General features: G+C 56.6%; 1 protein-coding gene across 3 annotated transcripts in view; it reads right to left on the minus strand.

The window, feature by feature from the left end:
* The window catches only part of CACNA1S (calcium voltage-gated channel subunit alpha1 S), a 103,467-nt gene that overhangs the window by 22,874 nt on the left and 53,624 nt on the right, over nt 1-26,969 (minus strand). For all 3 annotated transcript variants that reach the window (XM_043533514.1, XM_037885138.2, XM_043533515.1), the window contains 13 exons: nt 26,157-26,216; nt 23,504-23,610; nt 22,199-22,286; nt 21,223-21,330; nt 20,356-20,408; nt 17,906-18,052; nt 17,472-17,673; nt 12,524-12,682; nt 11,826-11,936; nt 10,471-10,554; nt 2,102-2,230; nt 1,404-1,469; nt 807-898 (listed from right to left, as the gene is read on the minus strand). In XM_043533514.1, the coding sequence (XP_043389449.1) occupies nt 807-898; nt 1,404-1,469; nt 2,102-2,230; nt 10,471-10,554; nt 11,826-11,936; nt 12,524-12,682; nt 17,472-17,673; nt 17,906-18,052; nt 20,356-20,408; nt 21,223-21,330; nt 22,199-22,286; nt 23,504-23,610; nt 26,157-26,216 (1,406 nt within the window). The remainder of the gene's footprint in view (nt 1-806; nt 899-1,403; nt 1,470-2,101; nt 2,231-10,470; nt 10,555-11,825; nt 11,937-12,523; nt 12,683-17,471; nt 17,674-17,905; nt 18,053-20,355; nt 20,409-21,222; nt 21,331-22,198; nt 22,287-23,503; nt 23,611-26,156; nt 26,217-26,969) is intronic.

Consider the following 26,969-nt stretch of genomic DNA (forward strand, 5'->3'; position numbering starts at 1 on the left):
GACTGGTGTTGAAATCAACGCGGTCCCACAAAGCTTTTCAATTTCAGCCCAACAGCATCTTTGGGTGGTGGAAAACTCAAGCTTGGCCTTGCATTCAGCACCAAGCCCAGCTGACCTGAGAGTCAGGCACCACTGATGGGCTGCGGGTCTGCGGGCACCCCCAACAGGGCTCATGCGTCTTCTTGGGGAAGTTCTGGGGAGCCCAGCGTGGGCCCCAAGGCACACGCAGGCCACAACCTGACCCCACGGTGTATTTTCCCTGCAACCTGTTGCAACCGTAACCGGCTGGTCAGCGAGCCATGCTTCCCCCTCTGTGCCAGGTCCCCAACGGCTAGGACGAGCCTGTGCCAGCTGCCAGCTGAGGGACTTACACCCAGATCCTCAAAGGTATTTCGATGCCACTGATTTCAGGGGCCTAAATATCTTTGAGGCTCTGGATCGTGGCCCTGCAGAACAAGCTAGCGCAGCTCCATGTTCACCTCTGGAGGTGCTGGGTTCAACGCCTGGGGATGGCCAGGATGACAGTGCCATGATGGATACACCTCACTGTTGCTTCCGTGTATGGAGACCCAGGTCCTTGTGTTGCACTTGGACTGGTGCATTGTGGTCCGGTGCAACCTCTTGGCACACACGAGGGGCCCTTTCACGACCTATGGGAGTGAGGGGCTAGCCTGGGGTCTTTGCTCCTCGGGGAGTCAGGATGGCTTCCCCCAGCAGTGGCTCCCGGCTGGCTGTACCAGGCACACCGAGGGGATGGGATGGAAAGGGAGGCCGTGGGCTGAGGAAGGGGCGAGGCCTGCACAGACCTGAAGAGCAGCAGGACGGCTTGTGGGAAAGTCTGGAAGTTGTTGTTCCGGTTGATTTCGGTTCCATCCACCAGGGCGATTTTCCCAAACATCTGTGAACGACATGCTCAGATCCCAGCTGCCCTGGCAGAGGAACCCCCCCACCACAGGCATCTGTGGCTACCCTCCACCCCACGCGCCCGCTCCTGGCCTCACCACTGCTCCCGATGGCTCCTTTCCAGCCAACAGCCCGGAACCACAGGGAAAGGGCTGGCCTGGCAGGATGACCTTGTGGACTGGGCACAGCGCGGGGAGTCAGGGGTCCAGGGTGTGTTCCCAGTTCTGCCACCGATTGGCTGTGTGAAGCAGAGGGAGTTTGACAGCTCCGTGCCTCAGTTTCCCCATCAGATAACAGTGACCTCCCCCTGGCAGGGAGGCTGCTGGGGCTTGATTCACTAGTGACTGCAGAGCACTCTGAGACCCCCGCCCCCGGCGGAAAGGCAGCAGGGTTGTATCCGTTGTGCGGCAGGCGCTCCTGAGGGGTGACCCCTGCTCCCTGGATCCTGACTCTCCCACACCCCGCCAGCCGGCGCCCCAGCACTGTCCCTACCGCCTTACCTGCATCCCGATCACAGCGTAGATGAAGAACAGCATCACGATCAGCAACGCCACGTAGGGCAGGGCCTGTGAGACAAAGGGTCCAGGGCTCATGTGGGAGTGGAGCTGAGAGGGAGCGGCCTATCCCCGCTGTGGATCCCACCTGCTTTAGGGGTAGGAATTCTCCGGGCCGGAGCTACCAAGCTCTGGTGCCAGCCAGGGGTCCAGCGGGGCAGCTGGCAAGAGAGTGAGGCTGTCTGCTGCTGGAAGCTGCCATTAAAAACACCCGGTCTCCAGCGTTCCTGCAGCTGTCGCTCACTCCACAGCCTGCTGCACAGGGAGCTCCCCGCCCCAGCAGCTGGGACAAGCACTGGGGGGGCCAGGGAGAAAGGGACATGCATTGTCTCAGCACAAACAGGTGCCCACGACTGAGGTGCTGGAGAGCACCCCCAGGGTCCCTCCAGTCCTGAAGCTCCTGCCCAAGGGAGCTGGCGATCTTACTGGTCTGGGGAATATGGGGTCAACTGAGGCTCTGAGACATGCTGACACCACTATGAATGAGCATCTGGGAAGCCCTTCTTGGGTCCTCCTGAACTCCCGGATGCTTGGGTAACCTACATGTCAAGTGTGTGCCAGCTAGTGACCGGTCCATATCGAGGTTAACAGCCTGCTGCGGCCAGGGCTAATGGAGCTCTTGCTGAGGATTGGTCCACACGTACCTGGAAGGACTTGATGAAGGTCCAGAGCAGGGTCCTGACTCCTTCCCCCCGGCTCAACAGCTTCACCAACCTCATCACCCGGAAAAGTCGGAAGAAGGTGATGGAGACGCGGGAATTGTCTGTAGAATCCTGCAGGCAAAGCAGGCCCCTTAGCCGCTCAGTGGGAACAGAAGCCCCAGGGAGGGGAGGGCGGGAGCAGGCCCAGGAGACCTGCTGGGCTCTTCGGGGCTGCTTGGCCACGGGGAGGAGCCACCGCTGTGCAGGACTGGTGGCGTTTCCCCCACTGTTCACCGCTGCAGCCCAGGCATATCTCGGATCTGCAGCCCCGCTCAGGGCTCTCCTGCAGCTCTCCTGCAGCTGTGTGGTGGAGTAAGCCCACGCGCTGGGCCGGCTGCATGCTCTAGTGAGGGTCGAGGGGTGCTACCAAGTCAGTACATGCCAGCGAGGAGGATCCAGAAGAGAGGCTCCCTCCCCCATGCTCAGCTCCACCAGCAAGGGTTACATGATGGACTCCGGTCCCCCCTGCTTCACCTGGGGCTCTGGTTCCCACCACCCTGGGCCCGAGAGCCACCTGGCTGCAGCAGGTCTATGGCAGGGGGCAAAGGGTTGGAGCTGGCTGTGCACATTCGGTTTGGGGCCATGGAGCGGGGGTGACCGGGGTGGGGTGGGAGGAAGGGAGGGAAGGAATAGGGTGGGTTAGGGGTGGGGGAGACCTTCAAAAGACGATATTGCGGCCCCAAGTCCCTGTGAGTCCCTCCCTGTCCGGAGGGAAGCGGGGATCGGAGCCCTCCCAAGGGGGACGTGCAGCAAAGGAGACTGTCAGGAGAGAAAAGCTCTTGGCAAGGGTGGGAACTCTCCGCTCCGCAACAGCGGCCACAGACGCACAAGTGACAGTGCGACACCTGCTCGAGTAGCCAAACGCTGCTTGGCGGGTGCATCCCTGGGAATGGGACCTGCCGTAATAACACCTCCTAGCTCTTCTCGTCAGCAGATCTCAAAGCAGTTCACAGATCACAGTCTTCACACCCGCCGCGTGGTAGGGCAGGGCTAGGTTCTGACGGGCATCTGAGGCCCAGCATGACTTGCCCCAGGGAGCCTGGGGCAGGGAATTGAAGCTGGACCTTCTGTCTCCTAAGCTGGAACCCTAACCCCGTCTTCCCTGTAGCTCTCACGCTGCCTTCCCCACCAGGAGCCCCAGGTGTCTGCGTCTTATCAAAGGCTCCCAATAACTTTTGGAACAAGCTGAGCAAACGCTCCACAGTGCTGATCAGCCAGGATCACAGCTTGTGGGGCAAATCCCTCCCCCGCTTTGTCTTGTCTCACTGCACCATGTCTTGTTCGGTAGCGTTCGCTGGGGAGGAGCCAGGAGCCGCTGTGGCTGGCACACTGACTCACAGGGCGGCATGGGGCAGAGGGGGGATCAGAGACCTGACCTGCCTGTATGTACAGCTCCGTGGATTCAGCTGAGGGGATATGCCAGGCACATGATCGGATGATCATAACACAAGGTTCCACTCCCCACAAGGCAGCTGTGGCCTAATGCTTGATGGGAGGAGTCAGGAGTCCTGGATTCTAATCCTGACTCCACCAGCAACTTGCTGGATGACCTTGGGCCACTCACTGACCCTCTCCCTGCCTCAGTTTCCCCAGCTGCCCAACGGGGATAGCAACATTTGGTTACCAGGCCTTAACACCTCAGTGGTTCTGGTGCCAGAGGCAGCTGTCCAGCAAAAACAGCAGGCTCATCTCCAGCTGCCCCTCTTGATAGCTCAGGGGCTGGCTCGCTATGGGGGGACCTCTGCAAAGGAGAGAGTGGGTTTATCCAGGGGGCTCAGTGAAGTGTCCCTAGTTCTGCTCTCCAAAGTGTTCCTAGTCTGAAAAGTCAGCCTGTCGTTGTCCCTGCCCCAGCTCCATCTCGGCCTCAAATCACATCCCAGCCTCCATCGTCCCACGGCTAGTGCAACTGCCCTCTCTGGCCTCCTGAGGCTGCCTCTCCTCACACTCCAGCATGCTGGTGCCCACCCCAGCAGTATCAGCACCAGCAGCAAAAGCTCTGCCAGGTCTCTGGGCACCATCCTCTGCTTTAAAACGCCCCCACTTGCTCCAGCCGAACTGATGGCGTTTGTTTCGCTCTGTTGGCTCAGACAACCCACCCGGGGACCTGCGGTGGGAGGAGTGCCCCGCTGGCCCCAACCTAGCCCAGCCCCCAACCTGCCGCAGGGCTGGGGCGCCCAAACCCGGCCCAGACCCAGCCATGGCCAGGGCGCCCCTACCCCAGCCCCGACCCAGCCGCGGCCCAGACCTGCCAGGGCTTGGCACCACCCCCACCCGAATCCTCTGCCCCAGTCCTAAATCCCTCATCCCCAGCCCCACCCCAGAGCCGCACTCCCAGCCGGAGCCCTCACACCCCTGCACCCCAACCCTCTGCCCCAGCCCTGAGCCCCCTCCCACGCTCCGAACCCCTCAATCCCACCCCCACCGCATGGATTTTGTTAAGTGCACCAATATGAAGATGATGTGTCACACCTCCCTTCCATACTGGTGCACGTAACAAAATTCATTGTTACGTGCTTCTGGGACTCGTGACTTTTGTCCATCACCAGGAGATCAATTACCACCGACACCAGCACAGGCTCTGTACCATACACAGCTGAACAGGGATTGAGGGAACCCAGAGCCCAGGGCCATGTCAGGCCAGGAGGGAAACTAACCTTCTGCAGAGAATGGAAGTGTCGAGAAACGTATCCCTGCAATTGCACCAAATCACATTGTAAGAAGCTGTGTGCACACAGCTGGGGGGAGAGACCTTAGAATCAGAGAATATCAGGGTTGGAAGGGACCTCAGGAGGTCAGCTAGTCCCACCCCCTGCTCAAAGCAGGACCAATCCCCAACCTTTACAAAATAACGTTGCATTAGACGATACAATGAGCAGGTAGAGCGTCTGTCCTGTCTGTACAACAGCCGGATGCAACCTTAGTTAGATGGCTCTGTCTCTAGCTGAGTTTTGCTGTATTTCATGGATGAAGGACGGACGGATAGAAGAAAAGTGCAATATGGATGGATGGGTCGGGGGGGGATAGGGAGGGGTGGATGGATAGAAGAAAAGTGCAATATGGATGGATGGGTCAGTGGGGGGATAGGGAGGGGTGGATGGATAAATAGATGGATGGAGATCACATTTCAGTGTGAGGTGAGAAGATCTCCTAGAGGTTGGGTGTGTTTCGCTCCCAGACCATTGGTGTTTTTAGCTCCTACCCCCACTCCGAACGGGAGAGTCACCCTGTGCATTTGCAGAGCAGCCCCCTGGATTCACACCATGCAATCCAGGCAAACACAGCAGCTGAGTGCAGCAGAGAAACAACTAGGGGAAGAAAAATAAAGAGACCCACTGCAAGCACATGCAGCTGATATTTACAATGCCATTACAGCCTCCGCTTAGGCAGTACAGTCCGCCACTGGAAGCAAGAAACGTCTGTCGAGAGAACAAGAGTGTCAGCAAGAGAAACTGTCAGAGAGGCAGGAAACAAAAGAGAGACAGAGGGAGAAAGAGAGAAAGGCGGCTGGAGGGAAGAGCAAGCTGGGAAACAGAGAGAGGAAGAGACACAGAAAGAAGACAGGGTAGGATGGCCCAAAAACTAACGCACAGAATAAGGCAGATCTGAATCCAGGCTCATCCCCAGGGCAGGTTGAAGGAAATATCAAGCTGGGTAAGACTGGAAGAGAAATGTTCGGACTTGGGAACCTAAAGATAGGCACTAGGGGAAACATCTGCAAAAGTACCAGAGCAACTTAAAGGCCGAAGCCCCTAGCACCGTTCAATGAGACACCAGCCCTGTCTACACTAGAAAGTTGTTCCACTTGAACTATTCCGGGGTAGTTAGAGCAATACAACCTGCCCCAGTGTGGACGCAGTTATACTGGTGTAGAAGGTGCTTTATACAGGGGTAGCTATTCCCATATGGGAACGGGAATACCAGTATATTGCAGCTTTATATGGTCACTGGTATAGCTACATATTGGTAAAAAATTCATGCCTCTAGCCAACATACACAACAGTTACATTTTCAAGTGTAGAGCAGGTCTTACGCTACGAGGTGTCTAAGCCACTTTTGAAAATGAGACTTAAGCTCCTAAGTCACTTAGGGTTCGTCTTCCCTACCAAGTTAATGCAGGCTCTTTCTCAGGTGTTGCCCTGAGCCCGGCTCGCGTCCACACACAAAACCTTCTCGCCCAAGTGTGCTGAATTTGTTAATTCCTAGAGTGTAGCTATTCCTAGAGCCCAGCACGGATACAAAATTTGTACCCACATCCGATCCACAAAAATGGTGCATGGATAGAAAGCAGATATCCGCAGATCTAACTATTCCATTCCCTGGCTAGGGCGCTCCATTTGGGTGCAATTCTCCCCTATGCTGGGAATACAGCTACAAGGCATATGCACCACTTACATCGTCACACCAGGCCTAAGTGGTGTCTAGCCCTTGTGCTGGCCCTGTGTGCAGGAGTGAATTTCACTCGTAAGGCCTTACCCCCAATGCAGTGATGTCAACGAGTGCATTTCAATTGACTTAGTGGGCTTGGGATCACAGTCACAGGGCATGAACCAGCAACGGTGCTTAACTTTTAGTCCCATTGAAGTCAATGGGACTGCTTGCATGTGCTTAAATGTTTTGCTGGATCAGGGCCTGAGTGACTTAGGAAAGGGCTTCAAAAGCAAGGCCTTCTCCGCCCCATCTTGCATGAGTCAGTGACCAGCAGAAACAGGAGAGAGAAAGGAAGGAGAGAGAAAGCAAGAGAGGACAGACTTTGCAAACCAGCGTTAAAATTTTTCTGGGAGAAAACAACCGCCAGGAACGGCTTTGTTATTGGCGAACTTTCCCCTCGCCCCGGAACACGAGGGCGGCCCGTCCCAGTGGCGCTGCTGGGACCCACTTGGCAGAGTTTCGTGAGAGTGCGGTCTCCCTAAAACACGGCACTCCCGGGGTCTGTGCGCTTGGGCAGGAAGCAGCATTCCAGAGCCAGAGGCAGTGCTAGCCCATTGGACTAAGCAGGAACATTTCGAGGAGCCCCCACACAGCACAAACTAAAAAAGCCAGTAGGGGGCCCTGTCATAAATATAAAGGGAAGGGTAAACACCTTTAAAATCCCTCCTGGCCAGAGGGAAAACCCTTTCACCTGTAAAGGGTTTACGATAACCTCACTGGCACCTGACCAAAATGACCAATGAGGAGACAAGATACTTTCAAAGCTGGAGTGGGGGGGGAACAAAGGTTCTCTCTGTCTGTGTGATGTTTTTTTTTTTTTTTTTTGCTGGGAACAGGAAAGGAATGGAGTCTTAGAACTTAGTAATCTAGCTAGATATGCGTTAGATTCTGTTTTGTTTAAATGGCTGATGAAATAAGCTGTGCTGAATGGAATGGATATTCCTGTTTTTGTGTCTTTTTGTAACTTAAGGTTTTGCCTAGAGGGATTCTCTATGTTTTGAATCTGATTACCCTGTAAGGTATTTACCATCCTGATTTTACAGAGGTGATTCTTTTACTTTTTCTTCAATTAAAATTCTTCTTTTAAGAACCTGATTGCTTTTTCATTGTTCTTAAGATCCAAGGGTTTGGGTCTGTGTTCACCTATGCAAATTGGTGAGGATTTTTATCAAGCCTTCCCCAGAAAAGGGGGTGTAGGGCTTGGGGAGGATTTTGGGGGGAAAGACGTTTCCAAGCAGGCTCTTTCCCTGTTATATATTTGTTAGACGCTTGGTGGTGGCAGCAATAAAGTAAAGGTAAAATAGTTTGTACCTTGGGGAAGTTTTAACCTAAGCTGGTAAAAATAAGCTTAGGGGGTTTTCATGCAGGTCCCCACATCTGTACCCTAGAGAGCTATGGAGGCAAAGGACAAAGAAATGGAGGCAGCGAAAGAGGCAGGAAAAAAACCACACAGACAGAGAGAACCTTTGTTTCTTCCCCCCTCCAGCTTTGAAAGTATCTTGTCTCCTCATTGGTCATTTTGGTCAGGTGCCAGCGAGGTTATCGTAGCTTCTTAACCCTTTACAGGTGAAAGGGTTTTCCCTCTGGCCAAGAGGGATTTTAAAGGTGTTTACCCTTCCCTTTATATTTATGACAAGCCCCCATCAACTGCTTGGGGCCCTAAGCAATCGCTCAATCTCCTTATGCTTCATGCCAGCACTGTCCAGAGCAGACAAGGCTACAGACTCCAGGTGAGACAGGTGCAAACACATACCCTGACGGGCAATGACTCAGAAACTCCAGCTGCCAATGGCGGGCAGAGAGGAATACTTACCAAGTGGGGTTGATGTTCTCCAGCTACATGCCCAGCTTCACTGAGCCTAGTTCCCCCCAACCAAAATCTCCAGCACGGTCCCTAGAACTCAGTTCTCCTCTTGGTCCCTTTGCTCCTGGTGGCCAGAGAGAAGATCTCCCCTCACCCCTGGATCTTCAATTGTGGCCATGAGGGGGGACTGTCAAGGTGCGCGCGTGGGAGCAATGTCAAGGGTAAAACGAGGAGGGGGGATCTTGGGGTGGCCAAGTGAACCCTTTGGAAGGAGACCAAAAAACAGCCCTGATGTCTCTTGTTGGAGGAGGGGATGTGGGGTGATTTGGGCAACGTGCCCAACCTGTTAGTGTTTCTCAATACCCACTGAATGCAAAGCTCTTTCCAGGGGGAGCCCAGAGCTCCAGTAACTCCTTTCCCAAGCAACAATGGGATTTGAAGCCCAGGTGCCCTCGCAGCTGAGTACTGCTGGGAAGGACACAGCAGCCCAGGAAGTGTTTCAAGGCCCCACTCAATGGCAGCTCAGTGATTGGGGAAAGGGGCTGGCAGCTGCTGCTCTGCCTGGAACTCCTGACAGGAGCTGGCACCCGCTCAAATTAGCAGGCATTTGGGGACCTCTGCAAGCTCCCTAATGGGTTTCTCCTTCGTGCTGGCTAGGAATGGAGAAAAAGCAGAGGGGCTGCCACAGTGCTGGTCATTAAAGCCACCTCTGTCTGGGGCGGCAGTCCTGCTCAGGGGGGCTTTTGGTTTCTGTTAGCTGGTGGTGACATGGGAATGGAGCCAATGACCCAATACCCGGTCGGGGGCAGCTCCGAGGAGTCCTGTTCCCTGGAGTTCGGCACCTCGCTCACTGAGGAGACAGTCAGTACGGTTGCCCCAGGAGAATGGAGCCAGCCAGAGGGCTCCTCTGGGCTGCAGAGATGGCAATCCACCATGCGGGACTGGTGTGCACTGGGGCTGGGAAGCTGTGCCCGAGAACAGGAGAGGATGACATTTCATCTCCTCCAGGCCAGACCTCCTTGCCGATGGTTCACTCTCAGATGCGGGGGAATGGCTAAGTGCTCCTCTGGGACACAGCACAGAGAGCGGGGACACGCTGCAGTGACTACTGGATGGGCCTTTTTATTAGTGAGGACGTGTTAACCCCACTGGAGTGCTCACTTCTCAAGCTACTTCTACAACTACAGCTGGGTTCATGGTACGCACCGCACACCCGGTGTGTTTCCGTGCCACGTGCTAGCAGCCGGGTCCACAGCTCCCAGCAATGCTCCGTGCAGTTCCAGCACGCCTCCTGGACAATGCTCCTGTATGCAGGCTGCCCGGTACACACACACTGCAGCATACACGTGTGGCATCATGTAGACGGTATATCCCGAATATACTCCGGTGTATATTGGATATACAGGCACACATATACAGAGTAGGCACCGGGTATATGTGGCAATCATCATACACGCTGACACACTCCAAGCACACCCAGCAAGTCACTGAAATGGTGCCTGACCCTCACAGAGCGCAGGGCAGAAACTTCTTATAGGGACCATGAGGCAAGGGGAAGTCTTTCAGCCATCTCTATGGTGATCTCAGGCCAAGTGAGCGGATTGCTAGCCATCTGGGCATGTGGTTAAAGAACATGGGCAGGGCACGGCGCGGGTGCAGCCTCTGGGGAGCACTGGCATATGTCACTATGGAGTCAGCTTGAGGTTCTGGTTCTGTCCCAGGACAAGGGCAGTTTCCACAGGGTACCTCTGCAGGCAGATTCAGGAGGAGGGGTGGGGTGAGGGCCACTGAGGCTGGTGGGGGGCGTCCACCGGGGCTGTGTAATGGCTGAGGAGAGAGCCTGTCAGCACCAGCTCTTAAACAGAGAGAAGAAGGTTAACCCACGTGCCCAAGCCCCTGCCCCAGTCTCCTCCTGCCCAGCCCAGGTCGCTCCGCCAGGTGCCCCACGCAGTCCTGCAGGAACCCAGGCCTCCCACGTGACAGTGGGATGCTGGCAGCCTGCCAAGGTCGTCACTGCCGTGACATCACCATCCTGCCCATGCTCTCGGACACGTTCCCGCCCCCCCACCGCGGCACTTACATCGATCTCGCTCAGGATGACGTCAATGATGCTCCCGATGACGATGAGGAAATCAAAGACGTTCCAGGGGTCACCGAAATAGCCCTGAGATTGGAGAGAGCAATCACGGGGGGACGACGGGGGGGCGGAACAGGGGGAAAGAAAAGGAAGGAGCTGAGGGTCAGGCAGGGGAGATTCCTCTTGGGGGGTTATCAACTCCCTGTGGCGGAGACCTGCCGTTCCTGAGCGAGGCGTGCTTTGTCCCTTGCAAACAGCTGCCCCACTCACCGCACCAGAGGGAGGGTCTCCGTTTGCCCACACAGAATACAGCCAGCGGGGGGAGGCTGCCCCCCATGCCCCGAGATGGAGAGAGCACTGCAGAGCTTGGATTCAGATCGCCCTCCCTATGGATACCATGCCGAGCACGGTGCTATGTAGGGGTTTGGCCCTGAGCTAATTCCATGTCCACTCTTATCCGCTGGCATGGCAGAACCCAGCACCCACTTAGCTCCTGGGGTCAGACCTTCCCAGCTGATTGGTGCTGATGCTTATTCTGGGCACATCGACGGGGACCACGGAGGTGAGCGGCCCTCTCTCAGTGGGCATTGGGACACACCTGCAGGGTGGGGCAGAGGGGGGCTCTGCCTCGCCTCTCACGTGGCTCAGTGGCTGCGGTGGCGGGAGGCTCAGGGGCTCTCGCAGGGCCGCTCACACTTAAGCCTGGTTTGATGGGGGGTCAGGAGAGCTCCGCGGGGCCACTAGCCTCCCCCCCCATTGGAGAGACACCCAGGACAGGGAGAGCAGCGGGGTGGGGGCGGGGGTGTTGGGCGAGCAGGTAGCTGGAGGAAGGGCTCCCCCTTGTGGCCTGCATTGGCCCTGCTCCTCCCCTCAGGAGCTGCCAGGTCCTCAGCCCCAGGCTCCGAGGGGATTGTGTTCCCGGGACGCCATGCCCACCGCTTGGGGTGAGCCCCTGTCCTCCTCCAGATGCACACCCCCTGGGACCCTCTCCAGACTCGCACCCCACCCAAGTCAGGAATCGGGGTCTGCAGCAGAGCCAGTCTCCAGGCAACCCAACGAGCAGCAGGCTGCCGACGGATACCGCGCCCGAGGGGTGGGAAGATCCAGCGGACAGGCCCCTAAGCCCAGCGGCAGTGCCAGCAGTCCAGTGGCTACCCAAAGCATTTGCCCATGGCTGTGATAGCTCCTGCCTTGTCTCACCCCAGGTAACTCGGTTCTGACCCTTGGGATCTGACTCCTGGCTACCAACTCCTGCTCCAACCACTGGGCACGGCTGCCCACATCCCGGTCACGTTATGCACCCCCACCCCGCACCCCTCTCCAGACTCATGCCCCCCAGACTTTCACCCCACACTCACCTTGGCTTTAAAGGCCAGGAGCTTGAGGAACATCTCCACGGTGAAGAGGATGGTGAAGACCACGTTCAAGTTGTCCGAAATGTAGTTCATCTCAGCGGACTGATTGTAGTGCTGGGGAGCCAGGAAGAGGCACAGGTTAGCTCACTGGGCTATGGGGAGCAGGTATGGGGCTGGGGTCTCAGATTCTGGACCAGATGCGAGAGCCTGGGACCGACATACAAACCTAGAGCTCTGTCAGGGTAGGAATGTGAGCAGAAGTTGTGATGCTTTCCCCCATTCCACAAACAGCTCTGCCAATGCATCTAAGTCCTGCCCCATAGCCCCCTCCCTGTTCCAGCCCTGGGTCCTGCCCCACAGCTCCATAGATGTTCCTGATTCCTGATCCGCAGCCCTGGGCGTCCCCACACCCACGCACAGCTGTGCCACAGTCCCTCCCGCCTCACCTACAGCACCCCCGGCTTTTCCATAGGAGGGGCCTCCCTGGAGCAGTGTTGCTGAACTGCATGACGTATCCCAAGCCAAGATCCAAACCCAGATATCCAAGGGCACCGGACCAGTGGCGAAGCCTGAGTCTCACTTTGATGGCTTGCTAGCCTGCTGCCAAGAGCCGGGTGGCCTCGGACACCCCCCCGCCCCATGGACAGCGGATCAAAGGTTCCCACCCTAGAGCGAGGGCGTCCGCTTTGCTCCATCCTCACCTGCATGCCCAGGCAGATGGTGTTCAGCATGATCAGGAAGAACATGAGGTACTCGAAGTAGGAGGAGGTCACCACATACCAGATCTGGTACTGATAGGGGTTCTTAGGGATGTAGCGTCTCAGCGGGCGGGCTTTCAGCGCATACTGGACACACTGGCGCTGCGGGCGAGAGGAGGGAAAAGGTCGAGCGTTGACGCCCGTGGAGCAGAGGTGGTACCGTGGGCAATCATGAAACACTCCCAGCTGTAAAACCTCCAGCCACGCTCCCAGCCCCTCCCCGCTGCCGAGCCAGGCCAGACCAGATTTCGCTCATTGCGCAGGAAATCCTGTGATTTTGAGCATTCCCCCCCCAGTTCTGAAAACAAAAAAATTTGAAAGTTCCCGTGAAACGCAAGTTTCGTTTTGGGGCCCACTGAAATGTTTTGCTCTGAGAAAACAGGAACGTTTCCCGCCGCCGTCGAGCTTCGTCGGCTTCAATCGGTAGTTTGCTTCAAAATGAAAAATCAAACCCCCAAAGATTCCATTCAGAAAATGGCTGAATGGCTGACGTGAGCACAACCCTGCATTGCGGGAGTGGGGTTCTAAATGATATTTCATCAAAATGGACACGTTTTCGACAACATCAGCATTTTCCATAGGACAGTTGTTGTGATGAAACATTTCTGCCCCTCTCTGACTCCAGGCTGCCCTGGTGCACGGTTACCAGCAATCGCTTCGGCGTTCTGCTCTTGGCCCCTTCTGGGCCAGGTCACCTGTTCTTGTACATTGGGCCATGAGATCCATAACAACCCCGGGTACTCAGGACCTGGGACCCATGCATCCGTCTGAGAAGCTGGACCACAAGTCCTTAGGGCCATTTGTGATCACGGAACCACTTGACCCGGTAACCTTTTGATTGCAGCTGCCAGAATCCCTCAAGTTCCACCCGTTGTTCCACATCTCCCTCCTGAAACCTTTCACCAAGAATCCCTTCCCACACCGCACTACTCCTCCCCCTCCGCCAATAACTGGGCAGGGCCAAGAGGAATGCATGGGCCAGCAGATTCGGGACTCCCGTCGAATCCAGGGATGACTCCAACAGCTGAGTGATGGGGAGGGATGTGGCCTAGAAGAACATTGCAGATGACACTAAACTGGGAGGAGAGGTAGATACGCTGGAGGGTAGGGATAGGATACAGAGGGCCCCAGACAAATTAGAGGATTGGGCCAAAAGAAATCTGATGAGGTTCAACAAGGACAAGTGCAGAGTCCTGCACTTAGGACGGAAGAATCCCACGCACCACTACAGACTAGGGACCGAATGGCTCGGCAGCAGTTCTGCAGAAAAGGACCTGGGGTGACAGTGGACGAGAAGCTGAATATGAGTCAACAGTGTGCCCTTGTTGCCAAGAAGGCCAATGGCATTTTGGGATGTATAAGTAGGGGCATTGCCAGCAGATCGAGGGACGTGATCGTTCCCCTCTATTCGACATTGGTGAGGCCTCATCTGGAGTACTGTGTCCAGTTTTGGGCCCCACACTACAAGAAGGATGTGGAAAAATTGGAAAGCGTCCAGCGGAGGGCAACAAAAATGATGAGGGGACTGGAACACATGACTTACGAGGAGAGGCTGAGGGAACTGGGATTGTTTAGTCCACAGAAGAGAAGAATGAGGGGGGATTTGATAGCTGCTTTCAACTACCTGAAAGGGGGTTCCAAAGAGGATGGCTCTAGACTGTTCTCAGTGGTAGCTGATGACAGAACAAGGAGTAATGGTCTCAAGTTGCAATGGGGGAGGTTTAGGTTGGATATTAGGAAAAACTTTTTCACTAGGAGGGTGGGGAAGCACTGGAATGGATTACCTAGGGAGGTGGTGGAATCTCCTTCCTTAGATATTTTTAAGGCCTGGCTTGACAAAGCCCTGGCTGGGATGATTTAGTTGGGGCTGGTCCTGCTTTGAGCAGGGGGTGGGACTAGATGACCTCCTGAGGTCCCTTCCAACCCTGATATTCTATGATTCTATGACTTGTGGGAATCCCTGGAATACGTCCATGTCCTGGACCTCCTGTGGGTTCCCCAAGAAACCCGGCCCAAGGGCTCCAGGGAGGCGACCCTAAGAGAAGCGGGGTGCTGTCAGGGATCAGACCAGCTAGGACCTGCGGCTGGCTTGCTCCCTGACTAACTTCGCTGCAAAGCAATCAGTGAGCCTAGCTGCACTACCTTGGAACTGACAGAGAGGTCACAGCCCCTGACGGGTCTAAGCCCGGCCCCCACCGCAGGTCAGCGGCTGCTGAGCAGGTACCAGGCCCGCAGCAGCACTTGCCCTTGTTCCAGTCCCTGCTCCCCTCCAGCTTCATATTTCTGGCTTCGATCCCCAGCTCTGCCAGTGGCTTACAATGCCAGTTTACCCTTCGACTCTGGCATTTGGCTTCTGACCCTCGGCTCCTTTCCTGGACTTTGCCCTCCCCAGACCCAGCTCTAACCGGTGGGACGAACTCTCGCTGCCACCACTAGGCCTGACCGCTCGCGGCCCCGTCGGTGGCAATTGGTTACAGCTGACTGTCACAAGCCAATGTCTCTGTTGAGTCCATGATTTCAGTGTTTAGCAAAGCGATGAATTGAAGCTCCCAGGCTCGTCTGTGGAAGGTGTGGTGCAGGTTTCCTCAGGACGAGGACAGAGAGGTCTGAGACGCAGGGTTTGCTTTGTGAGAGGGACTCGCCTGCAGGTCTCTGGCTGTTTCGGTCTTTGCTCCGTGCAAGTTCATTCAAGAGCGAAGTGACTGTCTGGTTTCGCCCGCAGTCCGTGTAGGAAGCCTGAGCCCCTTGCAGGAATGGGCCATATAGGGCCATATTCTAGCTTTCCTTGGGTGGGGGAGAGGGCACAGGGGGCAGCGTGAATCCCGCAGGACAGTCGTGGCGGGGACTAGCACCACTAGGAAAGCCGGATGTCCCTCAGGGGGTGTGGCTGGGGCCCAGCTGCAAGGCCACCATGCAATGGAGGGAGCATTTTCTGCACCTTTTTAAAGGCAGCAGCAAGTCCCACTCCTGAGGGGGCTCCCCGGCCCACCGCCACCCCTTGTTGGCAGGCCACCGCCAGTCACTGACTTGTAGGGTGACCAGATCGCAAGAGTGAAATATCAGGACACATGGTGGGGACACACCGGGGAGGAGGGTGCACAGCCCTAGGAAGCTGCGAGAGAGGTGCACATCCCTGGCTCCGGCCCCCTCTGCAAGCTGCAGGTCGGGGGCGCATGGCCCCCGCCACAAGAAACGGTCACAGGGCTGGTGCATGGGGTGGGGTGCAGGAGGGGGATTCGGGGTGCTGACTCTGGGAGGGAGTTTGGATGTGGGAGGGGGCTCAGGGTTGGGGCAGGAGTGTGGGCTCCGGGCGGCACCTACCAGAGGCGGCTCCCCAGAAGTGACAAAGACTCCCTCTGGCTCCTAGGCAAAGGTGCGGCTAGGTGGCTCTCTGCACTGCCTCGCCCACAGGTGCCACCCCAGCAGCTCCTATTGGCCGCGGTTCCCAGCCAATGGGAGCTGCAGAGCCGGCGCTCATGGTGGGGGCAGTGCGAAGAGCCCCCCTGGCCGTCCCTGCACCTAGGACCCAGAGGGAGATGTTACCACTAGCCGTCTGGGTAGGGAGCCTGCCAGCTCTGCACCAACCGGAGGCCTGGCAGCCCTACAATATTGGGACAAATGGGGTCCCGATCATACATCAGTCGGGACACGGGACAGAGAGTTAAATATCGGGACAGTCCCGATTTTATCGGAACGTCTGGTCACCCTACTGTCTTGGGGCAGGCCCCCACTGCAGCCCAAAGGGGCGATACTGTGCCGCTCCCACATAGCCAATACACTAGTGTGGTGGGGCAGCTGCCCCACACAGGGAGGAAGGGTTAAAGCAGGCCAGAGGGAGCCTGCCCAGAACCCTCCCATTAGAGGAGGGCTCACTAAGCGAGCCAATCGGGAGTTGGCTTGATGCAGTGGCCAATCAGGGCCAGCAGGGGCCTTATATAAAGGGCTGCTCAAGAGAGCAGAGGGCAGTCTCTCCCTGGCCTGCTAGGGAGAAGCCTGGCTACCAAGGAGCACCGTGGCTAGAGCAGCGCTGGGCAGCGTAGCAGAGCAGAAGGAGCTTCTGGCTGACCGCGGCCAGACTGAGGCCCTGGAGGAAGGGCAAACAAGGTGCGAGGGCTACCCCTCACTTGCCCTGAGGGAAGTGGCCCACACCGACTGCAGTTTGCCCCTGGACCAAGGGACTAGACTGGTGACTGCAGCAGGCCACTGAGGCGAGTGGCTGGGCTATAGACTGCCAGTCCCCCCGAAAGTGGGGGGAGACAGCGGACAGGGGCCCAGCCAGAGGGCTGTGCCCAGAAGAGGATGCTGTGGTCCGGGGAGCGACGCAGGTCACAGAGTGCAGCAAAGCGGGAGTAACGGCGAGCGAGACACCACCGGAGGAGGCTGCCCCGTGGAAGGACTTGAGGTAATTCCAGAACGGCCAGCAGGAGGTGCCACGGTGGTGAGTCTCACTCCGTCACAGCTAGTCAGTGGCCGGCGCAGCCCAGCTTAGGGGGACCATCCTGGGCTCCCGGCCTGGTGGCCAAGCCTGGATTTGTCAATGCAGGTGTCCGAGAGCAAACGGAGAGAGGCACAGAAGAACTGGGGATCTCATCTTTCACCTCTGCAGCTTGGACACACCCTCGTGCCTGGGCTCCCGGCCTCACCTGCCTGGGGTCCCCTGCACCTCGGTCTTGCCTAGCTCACACCCAGCTTGGGCTCTTGTCTGGCTGGCACTCATCCCGCACGCTCAGCAACGTACGGGCCCTGGCACCTAGCTCTGGTACAACTGGCTCCTTGCCCCCAGAGCCTGGGCATCCCTGGAACCTGGGGATACCCAGGTCATGGGGGTTGGGGTGGGAGGAGACTGGGGCCTCAGGGGGAGGTTCCGTGGGGGGGATTCCATGGGGAGTACCTGGTTCTTGTCCAGCTCGCAGTTCTTGTACTCGCTCTCGCCCTGCTCCTGGAAGGTGACGATGACGAAGCCGACGAAGATGTTCATCATGAAGAAGGCGATGAGGATGATGTAGATGATGAAGAAGATGGCGATCTCCACCCGGTAGTTGTAGATGGGGCCCATGTCCTCAGTGTGGGTGTCGATGGCCTTGTACAGCAGCCTGTGGGGAGCAGCAGAGAGCACGGGGTGGGGCCTCCGTCCAGCCGAGCTAAGGCAGAGCGGTCAGGACATCCCAGACAGCTGCAGCCCCTTCGACTGCACTGACCCCTCTCTCCACCTTCGGGAGAAGTCCCCTCACGTGGCATTCCCCAGGCGGGCAGCAGCGCCAGTGGGGTGCTGGGATCTCCCCCGTGCAGCCCCCATGCTGCACGCTCCCCCCGTGGTGGACTCACTGCGGCCAGCCCTCGAAGGTGGAGACGGTGAAGAGCGACATCATGGCTGAGAGGACGTTGTCGAAGTGGAAGTCGTTGTGTACCCACTCGCGTGGGCGCAGCTCCAGCTGTGTGGGGCTGCCGTCCACGTACAGGATGAAGTAGCCTCTGGAACGGGAGCCGACGCCACATTTACAGACAAGGGGTGAGTGAGAGGGGAACTGGGCCCAGAAACGCTCCAGTCCCCTTGCCCATGACACACACACACACACGCCCACCTGCTGAAGACTCCCTACTGCTCAGAGCACGGTACTATCTCACCAAATCAACCTGAGGAACTCACAGCTGCAGGAGGCCAGAGTCCAGTGCGGGTGGCCACAAGCGCCACGGCCGAGTATGCGAGTTCTGACAATAACAGGAATCAGCACTCATGCAATCAGGGTGTGCTGAGGAAGGATCACCTGCAGACACCAGGGCTACAACACCTCTACGACCCGCCCAGTATCCTCACCAAGATCCACCCTTGGTGCCTCTCCCCGAAGTACCTGGGATTAGTTGGCAAATCCCATCACATGCTCCTGCCGTTCAGGATGAGCTCTGCCCTTCCACAGCCAGGGAGACTCGTGCCCCAGGGCAGCACCGCCCCAGCCCCCTATACACCCAGACATATACTCCACCCGCCAGGGTGCCCAAAAGGGGACCACGAAAGGTGATAAACACCTGGGGGCATGGGCGGCGCGTGACTCCACCGTTGGGGGAGGCTGCGTGCGCACAGACTGTGGCCCCGCCCCTGCCCCACTCGTCCCCCTCCCCACCCGCGCCTCTTCGCCCCCTCCCCTGGGGTCCCCCTGCCTGCCCGCCGGCTTCCGGCAGCTCACCCCTCACGCGTGCACGTGTCTCTTCACCCCCTCCCGTGAGGCTCCCATGCAAGTGGACCAGGGACAGGAAGAGGCAGAGCCTTGAGGGAAGAGGATGAGTGGGAGCTCGGGGTGGAGTGCAGGCAGGGCCATGGCTGGGGTGCCCACCCTTTCGGTGGCGGTGCGTTCCAAAGGTGGTGGGCTGGCTGTTTGGGGAAGTTTAGCCCCCTCTGGCCTCTTATACCCACCACCCATGCCTGGGGGCCGCCATCTTCTGCTCCTGCTTTTGAGGATGAGTGAAGAAGACCTGAAAGAGCTTTTCCAGGTCGTTCCATAAACCACAAGACAGGTCCAAGCTTAGGGCTGCCAACTTTCCACTCACACAAAACCGAACAGCCCTGCCCTGCCCTGGCCCCTGCTCACTCCCTCTGTCACTCGCTCTCCCCACCCTCACTCTCTCGCTCATTTCACCAGGCTGGGGCAGGGGTGCAAGAGGGGGTGAGGGCTCCGGCTGGGGTGCGGGTTCTGGGGTGCGGGTTCTGGGGTGGGGCCAGAAATGAGGGGTTTGAGGTGCAGGAGGGGCTCCAGGCTGGGGGATGGAGCCGAGGGGTTTGGAGTATGGAAGGGGGTTGCGGGTTGAGGCTGGGGGGCGGGAGGGGGTATGGGCTCTGGGTTGGGGGTGTGTGTTCTGGGGTAGGGCCAGAAATGAGAGGTTCAAGGTGCGGGAGGGGGCTCTGGGCAGGGGGTTCAGGTGCAGGGGGTTTGAGGGCTCTGGCTGGGGATGCAGACTCTGGGGTGGAGCTGGGTCTGAGGGGTTGGGGGTGCAGGAGGGTGCTCTGGGCTGGAACTGAGGAGTTTGGAGGGCGTGAGGGGGATCAGGGCTGGGGTGGGGTTAGGCATGGGAGGGGGTCAGGGGTTCTGGCTCCGGGCAGTGCTTACCTCAAGGAACTCCCAGAAGCAGCTGCATGTCCCCACTCTGGCTCCTATGTGGAGGCGTGGCCAGAGGGCTCTGCACACTGCCCCATCTGCAGGCACCGCCCCTGCAGCTCCCATTGGCTATGGTTTCCAGCCAATGGGAGCTGCAGAGCTGGCACTTGGGGCAGGGTCAGCATGCAGAGCTGCCTGGCTGCCCCTACACATAGGAGCCGAAGGGGGGATATGCCACTGCTTCCAGGAGCCAAAGCAGGCAGGGAGTCTGACTTATCCCCATTGTGCCGCTGACCGGACTTTTAATGGCCTGCTCGGCCGTACTGACCGGAGCTGCCAGGGTCCCTTTTCGACCAGGCGCTCCAGTCGAAAACCGGACACCTGGCAACCCTGCTAGTGCCTAACTGTTGGCCTGGCCTTCCTCTGGCTTATGAACCCAACTCCTCCTTGGCCCTGGCCATTCAACACTACCCTCGGCTCTCTGCCCCCTACAGCAAACTGCCCTGGACCGCAGGCTTTGCTCTGCATAGAGACCCACGCCTGGGCTCCTCTGCTCAGCAGGCTCACAAGAGACAACAAACGAGGACTGTTTCCTCACCTTCCCTACCAGTTCCCCCTTCTGCAATGATACCCCCGGTCCCTGCGCTCTGGCTGCCATGTGCATGCAGTGACGACACGGGTGCCTACCTGCATTCCTCTTCTGTCATCTTGGCCGGATCTGTACAGCTGCTAAACTTCCCCTAGGTTTAAGCAGAGAGCAGAAGAATCAGGGATTGTGCTGTGAACCCCAGGGGGCCTGACTGATAGACCTGGGGAGCAAGGACAAGGGCAGCTGCTGGCAATTGCCGTACATCCTGGCCTGACCCCACGGCTTGGCCCTGACCCAGTGGGCAGCGTCTCCAGCCTCAAAGGGGGCTGGTTAGTGCCGGTCGTGAGAGCCTGGGCCCCAGCCCAGAGCCTGGCCAGATATGCCAGCCCTCAACTCTCCCTGCGCAGTCAGCAGCACCGACGACCCCTAGGAGCCCTGCAGGGCCCGAAGGCCAGACCACTGCTGCAGCAGCCCGTGGCACTCCCAGCCGAAGAGTCACATCGACCTCATCCGTTCGCACAATAGCACAAGCACAGACCTGCCTGCAGGGCCATGGGTGGTCAGGAGGAAACACCTGTGATCCTTGCAACACGGTGGGGAGCTGGAGCGGGCGGGGGAGAAACCGAGTCACGGGTGGGGAAGGGACTCGCCCAAGGCCACCCAGCTGGTCAGCGGCAAAGCTGGGAAGAGATCCCAAATTGGCTGACTCCCATGGGGCCATGGAGCTGCCTTGCTTGGGCATAGACTATGCATATACTGCCCTGTTCTGCCTGCAGCATGCTGGTATGCCCAAGGGTGCTGGTGGCAGGGGAAGGTCCTCGGCCTCCCCTCTGAATTTCTGACATGGGAAACGAAGGGGAGCCACTTCCTGGCGCTTCCCTGAGCTCAGCTCCACCCCAGCTCTCCCCGGGACAGGGAGGGTTGGGGGGTACCAGCGCTGGGTTCTGGCCGGGAGGGGCTCTCACCTTGAAGAGCTGCACCCCGATGCAGGCGAACATGAACTGCAGCAGGGTGGTGACAATCACAATGTTGCCGATGGTCTTGATGGCCACGAACACGCACTGGACTACGTGCTAGAGAGAGAGAGAGAGAGAGAGAGAGAGAGAGAGGGGGGCCAATGCTGAGATGGGCCGGGCCTGCAGCGCCATGAGCTGCTGTGAGTACCGGCCGTGCCCGTGTGCAGGGCAAGTGGCCGTCCCAGACCCGGAGGCGGGACCCGGCATCACACCGGCGTGCAGGGGAAGTGGCTGTCCCAGACCCGGACGGGGGACCCGGCACCACACCGGCGTGTGGGGGAAGTGGCCGTCCCAGACCCGGATGGGGGACCCGGCACCACACCGGCGTGTGGGGGAAGTGGCCGTCCCAGACCCGGACGGGGGACCCGGCACCACACCGTCGTGCGGGGCAAGTGGCCGTCCCAGACCCGGACGGGGGACCCGGCACCACACCGGTGTGCGGGGGAAGTGGCCGTCCCAGACCCGGACGGGGGATCTGGCACCACACCGGCGTGCGGGGGAAATGGCCGTCCCAGACCCGGACGGGGGACCCGACACCACACCGGCGTGCGGGGGAAATGGCCGTCCCAGACCCGGACGGGGGATCTGGCACCACACCGGTGTGCAGGGGACGTGGCCGTCCCAGACCCGGACGGGGGACCCGGCACCACACCGGCGTGCGGGGGAAATGGCCGTTCCAGATGCAGCCGGGGGGCCTAGTACAATACCAGTGGGCTGCCTCCCAGCTGCCCACAAACACCTAACGAAACAGCCGGGTGAGAGTGAAATCAGGTCGCCTGAGCCCTGGGATCCTGCTCAGATGGCCCATGATCTGGCAGGCCCTGGATTCCTGTTGCCAATCTGAGGGGGGCCGTGGCCACCCCCAACGGAGGGCCCTTGTCCCGTGACACATGCCGCGAGCGCCCTCTCCCCGCCCGGCTCTCACCTTCAGCCCCTTCGCTCGGTTAATGGCCCGCAGCGGCCGCAGGACTCTCAGCACCCTCAGGATTTTCACCACGGAGATGGCGCTGGACCTGGGGTGGGCGGGGGGAGACGGGGTGACTCAGCCAGCTTGGGGCCTGGCCAGACAAATCAGCTCCCACATACCGTCGGGAGCCAGACCTGCCGGCAGTGATGCATCGGGGGAGAGCCGACACCTGTGCCCCTGTAACGTGGGCAGGGGACCTGTACCCGCCAGGGGCAGGAGGGGGGGTCTGGCGGGGGGCAGGCTGGGGGTGTGCTGCAGGGGGCAGGCCGGGGGGTGCAGAGCGGCAGGGGCAGGAGGGGGCATCAGGGGGAGGGCAGAGGGGCAGGCCAGGGGAGTGCAGAGCAGCAGGGGCAGGAGGGGGCATCGGGGGGAGGGCAGAGGGGCAGGCCGGGGGGGTGCAGAGCAGCAGGGGCAGGAGGGGGCATCGGGGGGAGGGCAGAGGGGCAGGCCAGGGGGTGCAGAGCGGCAGGGGCAGGAGGAGGTGTCGGGGGGAGGGCAGAGGGGCAGGCCGGGGGGTGCAGAGCGGCAAGAGCAGGAGAACAGGCCTGGAGCCAGGCTCTGGCAGGGGCAGGCTGGCACATGTCCTAGGCGGGCAGAGCAATCCAGCTCGGTTTGACAGAGCTCCCCAAGGGCAGCACTTCCGGGCCCTTCACACCGTTCCTGCAAGGGGCCGGCAGGTGCACAGCACCTCCGTAGCAGAGTTGGGCCTGGACCCCAGGATCGCTGACGTCCCTGTCCTGAGCCCTCACCCCTAGGCCACATTCCCACCCACCGTGAGGAACAGAGCCCAGGAGTCCTGAAGGAACTTGGGGGAGGAGGAAGGCAATTCCAGACTGAAGTGGGTGCCTGCCCACAAAACCCTTGCGTGTCCAATTCGTGGCATATGCCTCTCCTCCCCATTCTCACGGGTTGTTTATTTCCTTACTCCCAACAGCGCGGCTGGATGACTTTGTGGCACCGAACAGTGTATGAATGCTGAGGCAAGGGGAATCACCCAACTCACATGCTTCTGGGCACGGGCTGATTGTCACAGGGATCAGGAGGGAATTACTCCCCGCCCTCCATCTCCAGCCCTGCGTCTGCCCAGGTGCACCCCTACCATCTGCAGCATCAGTTACTGGTCGTTGCTGGAGGCAAGATACTAGGCTAGACAGACCAATGGCCTAACCCATTCTACGTCTCTATGGCCAGCGTCGATGGCAGCACTGCAGATGCCCTAGCCTCGGCTGGATGGGCAGACCTGTTGCTACAACAGGTGCTTACTCAATTCCCATGGAGATGAGGGAGACGGCAACCACCAGCAGATCCAGGATGTTGAAATAGTTCCGGCAGAAGGACCCCTTGTGAAGGAATGCGCCGTATGCAGTCATCTGAAGGGGAGCAGAGGAGAGTTAATGGGAACAGGGCAGATCACCTCTGATCCCCTTTCTTTTTAGTGACTTCTGCTCATGAAAGAAGCCAGACTGGAGCCCTGGAGACTTAAGTCCTCTCTGGATCCTCAGAATAGGCCCAGCCAAGGAAGCTTATCATGTCCCACCGAGCCAGTGAGCCTCGGCCCCACCCCACAGGAGTCTCTCCAGGGAGTTCATTCTCCACAGCCCGTTCTTGGCCCAGCTGCCAATTGTGATGGTGGTTTTCTCATACAGACACCTGTGGCCAGGGAACTGGGCTGAGAGCCACTAAGCAAATGCTTCCCTGGGGCTACCAACCAGCCACAGTATAGCACGGCCAGCAGTGCCTTCTCCGACTGCTCCATCTAGGGCGGGACTCAGGAGCAGAGCGGGTCAAAACTCGGCATTTCTGTTTCATGGGAAAGTTCGATACATCATCATTTGGTTTTGTTCCCGACTGGAACCAAAAAAATATTTTCAAAATATCCGATGAAATGGGAGTTTTGAAAAATGCTGGTTTTGGAACATGTTGAAATTTTGTTTTATTTTATTTTATTTCTTTTTTCTGTTTAATATTTTTATTTTTATATTATTTCATGACATGTCTGTAGCATGCACTATGACTACTGGTGTGGTAAAATGACAATCGTTTAATTAGTCTATTGTTTTCATTTTAACTATTTAATAACGGATGCTTCAATCTAGCAGAGAAAGGCATAATATAGTCCCATGGCTGGAAGTTGAAACTAGACAAATTCAGATTGGAAATAAGGTGTAAATTTTTTACAGTGAAGGTAATTAACCATGGAAGCAATTTACCCAAGGTCATGGTGGAGTCTTCATCACTGATAATTTTTAAATTAAGAGGGGATGTTTTTCTAAAGGCATTCTCTATGTTCTACGGTCTGTGTCACATAGCAGGTCAAACCAGACGATCGTAATGGTCTCTTCTGGCCTTGGAATCTATTAATCTGTCCATTTTTAAAGCACTTAAGGACAGCTGCTACTTAGCACTCATTGAAACATCTTCTCTTCTCTTCTAGATCAAAACGTCTCCTGTTTGCATTGTAACTCCCGTGCCAAACTATTTCATTACAACACAAACAGGAGACACTTTGATCTAAAAGAAAAGAGAAGATGTTTCAATCCACGCTAGGTGGCAGCTGCCCTTAAGGAGTTTTAAAATGAAACATATTGAAATAATATTTCTACTAGGGCTGCCAAGCGATTAAAAAAAACTAATCGTGATTAATCGCACTGTTAAACAATCATAAAAGACCATTTATTTAAATAGTTTTGGATGTTTTCTACATTTTCAAATATATTGATTTCAAGTGCAACACAGAATACAAAGTGTACAGTGCTCACTTTATATTTATTTTTGATTACAAATATTTGCAGTGTAAAAAACAAATGAAACAGTATTTTTCAATTCACCTCATACAAGTACTGTAGTGCAATCTCTTTATCATGAAAGTTGAACTTCAAAATGTAGAATTATGTACAAAAAATAACTGCATTCAAAAATAAAACAATGTACAACTTTAGAGCCTACAAGTCCACTCAGTCCTACTTCTTGTTCAGCCAATCGCTCACACAAACAAGCTTGTTTACATTTGCAAGAGATAATGCTGCCCGCTTCTTGTTCACAGTGTCACCTGAAAGTGAGAACAAGTGTTCTCATGGCACTGTTGCAGCTGGCGTCACCAAAAAAAATCTACATTTGTAAGTTGCATTTTCACAATAGAGAGATTGCACTATCGTAATTGTATGAGGTGAAGTGAAAAATACTAGTTCTTTTATTTATCATTTTTACAGTGCAAATATTTGTAATCAAAAATAATATAAAGTGAGCAGTGTCCACTTTGTATTCTGTGTTGTAACTGAAATCAGTATATTTGAAATTGTAGAAAAACATCCACAAATATTTCATAAATTTCAATTGGCATTTGAGTGATTAACAGTGCGATTAAACCTGCGATTGATCACGATTTTTTTTTATTTAATTGTGTGCGTTAGCGGCGATTAATCGACAGCCCTAATTTCTACTATTATATTATGACTTGTCACAGTAATAGGGCATATTATGGGCCTTCATGAGTGGTAGTTGCTGGTTCGTATTGATGGAAACATATTATGCACTATTACTCCTGCCATGGTATGAAATAATGTAAAAATGAAAAAAGAAAGGACATCAACTTCTAAACAACATTTTGAAAAACTCCAAACTTCTTTTTTGGGGGCAGGAATTTTTGTCAAAATCGACACAAGTTCATGACAGATTTCAGTTTTGGTGAAACTAACAAAAAACGTTTTGAGGAAAATGTTCCAGCTGTACTTAGGAGGCCCCCCAAGTGGTGACAGTAAGTGGCACAGGCTGGCCAGCGAACCCCCCAGTGTCTGTCTGTTTGCAGCAGCAGCCTCAATCAAAGATTCCCCATTCACTGCAGCCACTGCTGGCTCCTGCCGCTGCTCCGGCCCGCTCAGCGGTTTCCCATCGCTGCAGCAGATGGGGTGTGACTCACCTTCAGGACTATTTCAACTGTGAACACGGAGGTGAAGCCGATGTCAAAATATCCCAGAACCTGAAGATAAAAATCAAACAGAGGTTTTGGTAACTCAGGAGACAGGATGTTATGGGAACGTCCTACAACTGGGAGCTCTGGCAAACAGAGGGCACGCTGCCCCGCTGAATCGAAACTGCACCCCTGGTGCTATTAATAAATACAACAATAATACATACATGCTTTGCACTGTGACTGCTCCTTTCGCGCCAGCATCTTTATGACACTAATGAATTAAGCCTCCCAGCCCCCACTGCAGTTAGGAAAGGATTATCCTTGGCAGAGCACAGCAGTCCAATGGTTAGAGCCCAGGAGCCAGGATTCCTAGCTACTGTTCCCGGCTTTGGGAGGGGAGAGTGTTCATAGAATCGTAGAATATCAGGGTTACAAGAGACCTCAGGAGGTCATCTAGTCCAACCCCCTGCTAAAGTGTGGACCAACCCCATCAGGACCAATCCCAACTAAATCATCCCAGGCAGGGCTTTGTCAACCCAGGCCTTAAAAACCTCTAAGGATGGAGATTCCACCACCTCCCTAGGGAACCCATTCCAGTGCTTCACACCCTCCTAGTGAAATAGATTTTCCTAATATCCAGCCTAGACCTCCCCCACTGCAACTTGAGACCATTGCTCCTTGTTCTGTCATCTTCCACCACTGAGAACAGCCGAGCTCCATCCTCTTTGGAACCCCCTTTCAGGTAGTTGAAGGCCGCTATCAAATCCCCCCTCACTCTTCTCTTCTGCAGACTAAACAAGCCCAGTTCCCTCAGCCTCT

The sequence above is a fragment of the Chelonia mydas genome, chromosome 21 (genome assembly GCF_015237465.2).
Source record: "Chelonia mydas isolate rCheMyd1 chromosome 21, rCheMyd1.pri.v2, whole genome shotgun sequence".
Classification (NCBI taxonomy): Eukaryota; Metazoa; Chordata; order Testudines; family Cheloniidae; genus Chelonia; species Chelonia mydas.